The sequence below is a fragment of the Clupea harengus genome, chromosome 17 (genome assembly GCF_900700415.2).
Source record: "Clupea harengus chromosome 17, Ch_v2.0.2, whole genome shotgun sequence".
In the NCBI taxonomy this organism is placed as follows: Eukaryota; Metazoa; Chordata; class Actinopteri; order Clupeiformes; family Clupeidae; genus Clupea; species Clupea harengus.
The window spans coordinates 24,040,729-24,051,309 of NC_045168.1; the positions used below are offsets into that span (position 1 = coordinate 24,040,729).

The 10,581-nt window shown below is 40.2% G+C and overlaps 1 protein-coding gene and 1 long non-coding RNA gene across 2 annotated transcripts; both read right to left on the reverse strand.

Annotated features, from left to right (window-relative positions):
* Positions 1-1,691: 1,691 nt before the first annotated feature.
* On the reverse strand, positions 1,692-2,699 carry LOC122133632. The gene is made up of 3 exons (XR_006152906.1): positions 2,399-2,699; positions 2,019-2,108; positions 1,692-1,890 (listed from the first exon to the last, which is right to left on the reverse strand). It is a non-coding gene; the product is annotated as an uncharacterized LOC122133632 (long non-coding RNA).
* Positions 2,700-5,821: 3,122 nt separating this feature from the next.
* LOC105902690 (ADP-ribosyl cyclase/cyclic ADP-ribose hydrolase 1) lies at positions 5,822-9,317 on the reverse strand. Its single transcript, XM_012830340.3, has 9 exons — positions 9,308-9,317; positions 9,039-9,162; positions 7,880-8,006; positions 7,451-7,589; positions 7,209-7,291; positions 7,055-7,128; positions 6,762-6,854; positions 6,454-6,540; positions 5,822-6,345 (listed from the first exon to the last, which is right to left on the reverse strand). The coding sequence occupies exons 1-9, from the start codon at positions 9,315-9,317 to the stop codon at positions 6,249-6,251; spliced, it is 834 nt and encodes a 277-aa protein (XP_012685794.2). The 3' UTR covers positions 5,822-6,248.
* Between the last annotated feature and the right edge of the window lie 1,264 nt (positions 9,318-10,581).

Here is a 10,581-nt window from a genome sequence, read left to right on the forward strand (position 1 = left end):
CTCCCCTTTGCAGTGTGGAAATACAGGTTTGCATTGATGGCTACAAAAAGACACTGCCAGAACAAAGACATCTGTGTCTGGGCTCTTCATCACAATGTTGGTCCAAGAGGCATGAGCGGCATGCAACAGCATCCTGGTGTCTGCCTCTTCTTGGATAGTTTCAAGCTCCTTGAGCTCTTGAATTTCTACGGTTGTATTCATCCGGATGGCATGGCATTTGCTGCCATGTGCCATGATGACTGTCACATTCCCAATTACACGGTCAAATTACAAATTACACATAAAGAACAGGGATAACAAAAAATAAGGACAAAAAACACCAAAACAATGGAAAAAAATATCTGGCATGTGAGGGAAAACAATGAAAATTTGCAAAATGATGCATTTGAACACTGGACCACGTCTGCAAAGACTAATTGGCAATGTGACAGTCATCATGGCACAAGGCAGCAAATGCCATGCCATCTGGATGAAGACACAGATGTCTTTGTACTGGCACTGTCTTTTTGTAGCCACATCAATGCGAACCTGTATTTCCTCACTGCAAAGGGGAGAGAGTCCCAAATAACAGATCTATCAAAACTGCACAGACATCTTGGACAGGAGAAGTGTGACTCCATCCATTTTGCGGGTGTGATACAGTCAGTGCTCTGTATGGTGTTGGAAAAATAAAGCATACAAAAAACTGAATTAAAAAAAAGAATACATTGACGTGTGACCTCTATGGACTGCCCTCTCAGGACATTAATAAGGCCAGGGCTACAATGTCCAAGTCGGGCCGATGTTCTGGGCGAGACTTGTCTCCAAACCAGGACTCTCTGCACAAACATATTCAGCGGGCAAGCAACCTGGCTGCAGTGCACAGGAGGAGCCTGGAGTGTTACCCAGACATTCCTCCTCCAATCAATCATGGCTGGAAGATGGCTGGGGAGCTTAGAACCTTAGAAATTCAGGTTCTCGTAAATTAAATTGCAAAGTTGAACAGATACGAGGCTTCGGCCCACCACCTAGTTGTCCTGGAATACGTTGCTTGTTTGGTCTACATGTGTGTGCGATGAATCATGGGTAACGTATAGTGCAAAGTCGAGTTAGTTGGTTTAGGTGAGGCTACATCGCAGAAATTTTACGGGCACTGAGCAACGACATGGTGCAAGCATTCGATTTAGACAGTGTCTCTCCTTAGGAGAAGGAAAACATTACTTAACGTTTTAGCTAGACCTCAGATAATATGAACGTGTTCACCGTTCAAATTCATTATTTGTCATTAAGTTGCGTTCAGTTCATTGTTCTCATAAAAATGAACGTGTTCAACAGGGACGTGCACAGGAGGGGGCTAAGGTTGCTCGGGCAACTGCCCGTTTTCCCTCCTCGACTGAAGTTGCCCCTCCGAAGGAAATATATTTTTTATTACGGCTGCAGAACTTCATGTAGGCCTAGATAAAATAATCGCGGAATAAGCGTCCAAGGGACAAGGGCGTGGCGGCGGCGGTTAGTGAGAGTTTCAAGTGATATAGGCAAAATATGCGTCCAGGGGACGGGGGGCGTGGCGGCAGCGGTGACAGAAATTAACGTGTTGCCCCTTTTTTCCAGGGCAGAGCAACTGCCCTTCAAAATTCCTGTGCACGTCCCTGGTGTTCAATGAACGCGTTCTTTTGAACTCGTTCATGCACAACACGGTTCACTGCTATGTCAAAGCAGCACATTTTTCTCATTGGGGTTCTTCACTGCTATGTCAAAGCAGCACACTTTTCTCCAGACCATATATTTGGAGGGTATTAGGAGATGAACACAGCAGGCTTTTGGACAGGCAGTGGATAGGCTTCAGCATTAACCGCATGTTGACTGAACTGAAGTCACCAGCAATCAGCAATGCAGGACTGAATGTGTGACCTGGAGTATACAGAGAGAAAGAGAGAGAGAGAGAAAGAGAGAGAAAGAAGGAGAGAGAGATAGATAGACAATAAAACAATAAAATAAATCATACACACATGCAAATAAAACAAAAGATTAGAACTCACTGTGGAACAACTTTGCACTGATATTTAATTCCACAGGTGTTCAGCTGGTTTTGCAGAATGTTCAGTGATGCATCACTCTCACAGGTTTTCCTGGTGATAAAGTGACAGAAAAAAGTTACAATTACAGGAACATTCAGAGAGACATCATGTTATCAAAATACATATAGGTCAAGTACAATATGCTTTCCATACATTCCTCAGGAATGAAGGAACTCAGGTTTAACATTCTGTATAATATAGCTTAAGACACTGTACAGGGAGAATGCAACAGTCCAAACTCCCAAACAAGTTATCCACACAGCACTCAAACACTGCCTGAAATGCTGTAGCAAAGGAACAGATACAGACACCAAATGAGGAAAAATACATGAAGAACTTACGTGTCTCCATCTTTGGTGACAAGCAAGACTGTCAAGCTGTTCATGATTGAGGAGTTGAAATGCTTGACTTCTACAGAAGCAAAAATGCTACAAAAGAGTAAAGTAAATGTTTAGCTACGAAAACATAAAGTCATAAGTCATTCAAACTGGAAGGTTTAGGTTTTAATGTAGTGTATTCATCATTATTTGTGGGTCATTCTAGGACCTTATACATGTGGAACATGTCAACTCACTCTGCCCCCTTGTCCATATAAACGATAGCCCTACCTTGCAAGATTCAGGTAATAGGAACGTATTTTACATGCTTGCCATTCACATGAAATGGGGCTTAAAGATGCAGTCTGGCAGAAATGGCATTTAGTATTCATAATTATGTTGTCGTTCAATATTGTGCTCCAGGGCAGAAACCTCACTTTTAAAGCAGGATGTTGGCAGATGTCACACACACACACACACGGTTGTTTGTGTTCATAAGGCAAGTTTGTAGGCTGTTAGCGAGCTTGCTTGAAAGAAACCCTCCTTAATGCCTCCTTAAAATCCAATGACATTTGATGCATTTTTAATCCAACATCATCCTACTTGAATATCACATTAGTAATAAGAGTCCTGTAGAGTCTGTGTTGTCAAAATCACTAGACAGATAATAACAGATAGTAATAGGCCATTCATACTGCATACCTGTCTGGATCATAAGGCATTTCTATGGATCCATCCAGCATGACAAAGGCATCACCACATGCAGATGCTGCAAACTGTGGAGAACAAGCATGAGGTATTTTTCAGTACTGAACAACTCCACAGTATATATTGGCATTAAAGAACAGCATTTAATGGTGGCAACAGTCATGTAGTTCTTGGACACAGCACACTGCAAGAAGGTCCCTTGGCTACATGTTACAGGATGTCATAAAATAATGCTGTTTTATACCACAGTATCAACCACAATGATGACACTGGGTTTATATCAGCGCCCAGGAGCAAGATTTAGAGCGCCTTCCTTAACTAGTCTGCCTTAAAGATCATGTAACCTTTCAAAAACCTTTAATATTTTCACAACTGCATACTTTCTATAAAATGTATTTCCTAACAAAATTATATTAATAGCGAGAGGACTATAGAAAAGCCTTTCCAGAAAGGGCTTAGAGAAGACTACCTGATTCTGGTCAGATGCTATATACAGCATGTAGCTATGGAATGATTCAGTGCCTTGTTTGCTCAGCTGTGATGTAAGGTGTGGAAAGGACACTCTCACCCACACTGGAGAACAGGAACAAAGACCCTGTCAGACTACAGGCCAAAAGCACTCACTGCTGCTGAAGATCGGATCCAGAATGAGCGCACAGGATTGTTCAAACAATCTGACCAGCTTGGGCATCCTGTGGTAAAGATTTCTGAAAAAAGCAGACAAAAAGGATAGCAACACACACACACGCGCGCGCGCGCGCGCGCACACGTGCCCACACACACACACACACACACACACACACACACACACACACACACACACACACACACACACACACACACACACACACACACACACACACACACACACACACACACACACACACACACACACAAATTCACAACCACACACACACGCACGCACGCAACACACACACATACACACACACACACACACACACACACACACACACAGAGTAAGACCTGTTCTACAACATGTGTTGTTTTTGTTCAACAATTGTTAATAATAATAAATAATAACAATTTTAATGTTAATGTTAATGTACCTTGGCTCCCACTTTTGCCACACCAGTTGAGATCATCCAGGAGGAAGCCAAGTAGAAAGTCCTCGAGAGTCAAGTATGAACTTCTCTTCGTGAAAGCATGAACTATTTCTTTAGTTTCGCTCCAGAACATCGTCTAATAAGAGGAATGTAGCACATAATGCATATCCATTCATAAAAGTAAAAGTAATGAAATAAAAAACTATGATGCAAAAATGGTCTTTACCTTGTTACAGACTGGCTTTTCAGACACTGTGTGTATTAGGGAGTCATAAGCTTCTGGAGGGACATCACATGGATCCTTCCCCACAAATGCTTGCGTGAATGAATCCCAAATCTGGTCACAGTTCTTTTGACTGTAAACATGAACAATGCCCACTGTTCTCTTCAGTTTCAAATATCTCATCAAACAGGCTACAGTTAAGACTAACCATTTCCCCCACGACCAATATCTGGCTAGACAATTACTTCACCATGGCTGGAAATTTGTGTGAAAATGGTCCACATGTGAGCAACTTTAATATCTGTATGAACCTGCGTCCGAAACAATCATGTTCTACCACTACTACTACCACTACTACTACTACTAGACTACTAATAATAACAACAACAACAACAACGACAACAACAACAACAATAATAATAATAATGAAATACCACAACTGCTACAACTAAGAATAATACTACTATTAATAATATCATCATCACCACATAATCATCATCACAATCATTGTTGTACTTGAAGTTGTTACTGGGGTTTACAGTCACCATTTGCGTGCACGCATGCAATAAAGTCTTCTATTGTAATTACAATCTGTAACTCTATTCAGAATATCTAGCACAAGTCAGTGCAATGTCAAAGTCACATCTACTCCATCGGATCTGTAGTGGCGCTCTTCAAAATCTAAACCTAATAAATCCAAATTGCTTGTGTTCAACTTCCGGACACAAAGGGGAGCCTACACTACCTTGCCACAAATGTTTTGTTAGCTTACATGTTAGTAGTAAACCATTGCATCAGTATGTAAAATGTTGTAAGTCTGAGATCAAAGGGCAGGTTAAATGGTCATTATTACCTTGTTAGGCTGTTCTCTTTCAAATACGTTTCGCATCTGTTCATGATTGTTAACTTTAAATTGCCTTTAATACCAAAATAAATCCCAAGTGCAACAGCTAGAATAACTGTGACTATGGCTATTACCCCGATGACGATCTTGATGGTCTTAGAAACCATTATGGAATCCTGTATTACAAAGCAAGTCGACCGTTTCTGAAAATTCTCTTCCCTCTTCCCCTGACAACATATATAAGAGATAACTTGAGAAGGGACAAAGGTTGGCCTCTCGTTGGATTTTATATTAACGAGAGGATTGTGACCCTGGAGTACAGGCTGTCTGAGTACAGTGGAATGTTATCTGTTGATGCAAGGTCAGTTTTGGTCAGAAGACAACTGGGTTATAGACCAGTTAACCAAAATGACAGTAGAACTATTATATTTTAGATTATTTAGAGATGGCCCATATATTTTCATTGCTTAGCATTTCGCCCAGTGTTATAAGGCATGCAATGAAAACAATTTGCAATGGCATATTTCTTTATTTAATAACCCAGTTTCAGCTTGCCAATTAATGTGCAATGTGATGTTTCATTAAAGGCTTGTTTATTTAAAAAATTATTCACAACAACACATGCAAATTGATGTAATGCATTTCAAGTAAGTAAATGAACTGAGTGTTTATGTGCGTCTTTCTGTTTGTGTGCACTATGCATGCATAAAAACATATACACAATCTCTACCATTACAGGCGAAGCACCCCATATATACCTGTCAATGCCCAAGATGGACTTTTAAACTGACATCCACACAGCATAAACATGTCCTAAACCAGTGCTTTCCCTTGCATTCTCAATAGGTGATTCAAACTTAATCGTCAATATTTTTTCAATGTTTCAATACCAGTCAAGTTAATGCAGGTCTTCTGAGTCAAGGCAACTATAAACAAAGATCCTCAATCGATCAATTCATTTATTTATAATTTTATTATACCCAACTAATGTGTAGCTGTGACATGTATTTGACTCATTTTCATTGCTGTGGAATATCACAGAACTGGCCTCTTCCTGTTCAAGAGGCTGTCTGAACAGGTGAGGCAGGAGTATTGTTTGGGGTTCTTCATACATTGGAGAATCATTAGAGTCCTGGAAAGGGAAGAAACAGATTCGGATCAATGATCTGGCTATTTATCTCCACCACAACACTAAGAGGCAAAACATCTCAGTCCATGTTTAAGAAAACCATATACTAACAGGTCATTGTCTGTACAGGTCCAATGGAAGCCTCTGGTGTGGAGGATTTTGATCAGATCCACAATGGATCCCTGTGTGCAAGACTCTCTGGTGGAAAAGCAAAACCATTAGTCTGCTTAATTAATCATTGCTGCCCAAAACCTCCGCCATTCATAGAAGAGAGAACATTGTCCCAGACACAGAACAAGTCCAATGTGTATGTAAAGCTACATAACATGTCAATCAACCTATTTATCCTGTTCATTGATAAAGACCAAACAGAGTCCAGTTCCATCCCACTGTTTGATTGGTGTTGTTAAGAGTCTTACATGTATGGTCCCTCTAGGTTGGTCACCACCTTGATGTTCACATGAGTCACCATTCTGGGGTTCAGACTGTCGAGTTCCACACCCCCAAACATGCTGAGAGGCAAGAGGGAAGATTATATATTATAAGCACATACGTTTGTAAAGTCTACACAAGAGGAAAGATTATATGTTATAAGCTCATACGTTTGTAAAGTCTACACAATATGGAAAGATTATATGTTATAAGCACATACGTTTGTAAAGTCTACACAATATGGAAAGAATATTAACCAGACTAACCTATCCTGAATTACCTTTTCCTGTTGAATGCATCTTTAAGGGATCCATTGAGTATTACAGTGATGTTGCCACAAGCAGCTTCTGCAAACTGTTTAACACAAAACAGACTCGCTTAGTTGGATATATTTTTAAATGGCACTAAACAATGCCTAAAATCTCACAACTCACGTTTTGTGATGCCTTTTTCCAGAGAGAATAAACTGGATGGTTCACACATTCAGACCATTCAGGACAGGCACTGAAATTGAATCCTGAAAAACAACAACAAAAAGAAGAATACTTTCCCCACACAGAGTTTAATAACCAAGGCATGCCTGAACACAACTGAAAATGTACCCAGGGATTAAACCGGGCCGCACCCAGATAAATGAAAAGATGTTTTTATGCCCACAGGGAGGTGTGGAATGTACCTCTATCTCTCTCCTCCATCCCACACCAGATGAGGTCATTGAACATGTAACCCACCAGAGTGTCCTCCAAGGTCCAGAAACGACGTGTTGCAGCAGAGTAGCTGTGTACCAGATCGTGCGTCTTACTCCAGAACAGCAGCTGGAGACACACACAAACAAGAGAATGTGGTGGAACCACTGACAAGACTCAACACGTGAATGTCACATTCATACAACTTCAAAAAAGATGTGGAAAAAAATGAAGAATAGAAAATGAAGAATAGAAAATAATAAAACTAACTCAACATTAAAACAACTTTTACTGGTGTGAATTCGAGTGAATTCTGCTCATAATTGCATTGTGCCCATGACATCATAACAATCCCCTGTGCTAACCACATATTGACCTTGTATCAGTGTGTAGATTGACACTCTCATGGTGAGAGTTACCTTGTCACAAGGCAGCGTTTGTGGAGTTGCTTGGAACATGCGTTTGTAGTCTTTTACACGCACACTACAGGGCGTTCTTCTCACCACTGCCTCTTCAAACTCTCTCCAGATTCCCTCACAGTTATATCTAAGAACAAATGACAGACAACCAAACAGTATACACAGGCTATGGGATACATATGAAAATCAGTTTCTATGTTTTTAGTGCCGTCAGAAAAGAACAGGGAAAAGCAATGTTATCTTAACCCAGGATCTTTACAGTAATGATCACAGACACCAGAGAGCCTCTATTCATTATCTCTTGGTTTCTGTTTCCATCTGCAGAGGGCACAGTATAAATATTGGATGTCAGTCATGAATACCATTCAGATTATCTCTCAACTTGAATTCTGTTATTATTGATGTATTTTGAGAGTGATAGATGTAGATATTTTATACACACTACAGATCAAAAGTTTGGAATCACTCAGAAATGGCTTTGTTTTTGAAATACCATCCATTTTTTTTTAAATTAAAATAACATTAAATTGAGTTGAAATACTGTACAGTGCAGATACTGTGTGTTGTAAATGACTACTTCAGCTGATTTTAAATGGAATATCTTCATGACTGGCTCTAACCAAGCAGTGGGAGGCCACAGTGGACAACTACAGGAAAATAAAATGCGGACCTTTAGAAACAAATGTGCCACAGGTCCTCAGCTGACAGCTATTAAATAGTACCCACAAACCCCAAGTCTTATCTTCAACGGCAAAGAAGGAATGCTGGCCTTCTGGGCACAATTTCAAAGAAAAAGCCATATCCGTGTCTGGCCAATGACATGAAAAGACTAAACGAAATCAGATGCTGGGGGGGAGATGGTTGACAGAATGTTATGGACAAACAAATCTAAGTTGAGGTGCTTAAATCACAGAGAGACTTTGTGAGGCGCAGATGAAAATCTGCTGGAGAGGAGCTGGGCACCATCTGTCAAGCAGTAGAGGGGGTGTGATGGTCAGTGGGTTATTTGGTGCTAGTGACCATGATTTTTGGTAATGATTTATTTTGGAGTAGTGTCTGCTATTTGCAAATTGGGGTAAGTGTCTGAAGTATAAATACATATTCTTCCTCTTTTTAAAGAAAGGCCATGATCCTCTCACATTATCCTTCCATATCCTACCTGGAACTGGGACTGATTAAAGTAATATAATTGTAGCACCGTCCAATGACAATGTGCTTCAAGTTGGGTGTGGTGCCCAACTCTGCATTCAGTTCCCCCAAGAGGAAAAGTACAATGACTAGTCCTGAAACACAGATACACATGAAGACTGAGAATATAAAATTGATATATATATATATATATATATATATATATATATATATATATATAATATAAAATGCAGTTTCTGTATGAACATTAGAATCTTCAAATGTAAAGAGTAAACTCACCTAATGTCATGATGGACTGATGGTTAAATTGTAAGGGTGTTGTCTCCACCCAATGGTCCAACTCAGAATAGCAACCCCATGAAGACTGAGAATATTAAATTGAAAAAGCAGTTCCTGTATGAGTGTTTGTGTTTATGTATATGAGATAGATAGATAGATAGATAGCTACAGAGAGAGAGAGAGAGAGAGAGAGGAGACAAGACAAAGAGAGAAGACAAAGGACACAGGCGCATGTCAGTGTGTAACTGACCAGATTAGTATCAGGAGGTACTGTTTTGGTGTAACTCCACATGTTATTAAATGAATCAGAAACAGGAATGCACACTACAGTATGCTTAGTCAGTTACCCCCCCATACTCACACTCGCACATACTGTTACATCAGTCAAATAGATGATCCCAGATCAGATTCTCAAAGTACATACAGTAGGTTGACCCCTTGTAAAACAAATATAGCTACCACTTTACTTTTGTATGAACTTATCATTAAAACAGTATTTAGGGAATAATCCAGTTTCTTACCCTACAGATATGTGTTGAAATCAGAAACAAAACGTCACCCACTCTTCCATGATGACAGTTAGCAGTCATTCATGATGGTGAACACCTCAGCATTCTGACAGAAATGGAAGCCGTCTCGTCCATAGCTCCACCGATTGTTTCATCTGATGGAGTTGTGGACATCAAACCCTCTTGAAGCAGCAAACTAGATACTACCTTACAGCTGGCTAGGAATAGCACAGAGAGAGAGAGATAGACATACAAAGCATGTGCCACCATGCACACACCCAAACATTCTCTCTCTCACACACACACAGACTCAAACAAAGAGCCTCCTGTCACTAATTCCAGGTTCACATGATTCTAATTTGATGTAACCAAGTTACTAAGACACAAACGGAAGAGCTCCGTCTTGCTGGAGATGAGATGCCATTTTAGCGTTTTGTTGGTGGGCACCCTTACTTTTGATTAAAACAAAATGTTGAAGATACTCCGCTTGGAATCCTAATCAATAATAGCTCAATCAATGTCAATTGTGAAGTTGAATGCCTCTGGGCACAGTTCTTAACAAGTTGTATTTGAGACTGTTGTAGACAAGATGACCAAAGTATGAGTGAGCGGGTGATTATATGTTGACATAGAAAAGACCATCTCCAATGGGTGGGTTACATATGACTTCGGTCAATCCTTTTCAACCAAGTGAAGAGCTCCAATCTCATAGTATGGGAGCAAAGACACAATGGCTGAATGGGAACGAAAGAGCACAGAGCTCTT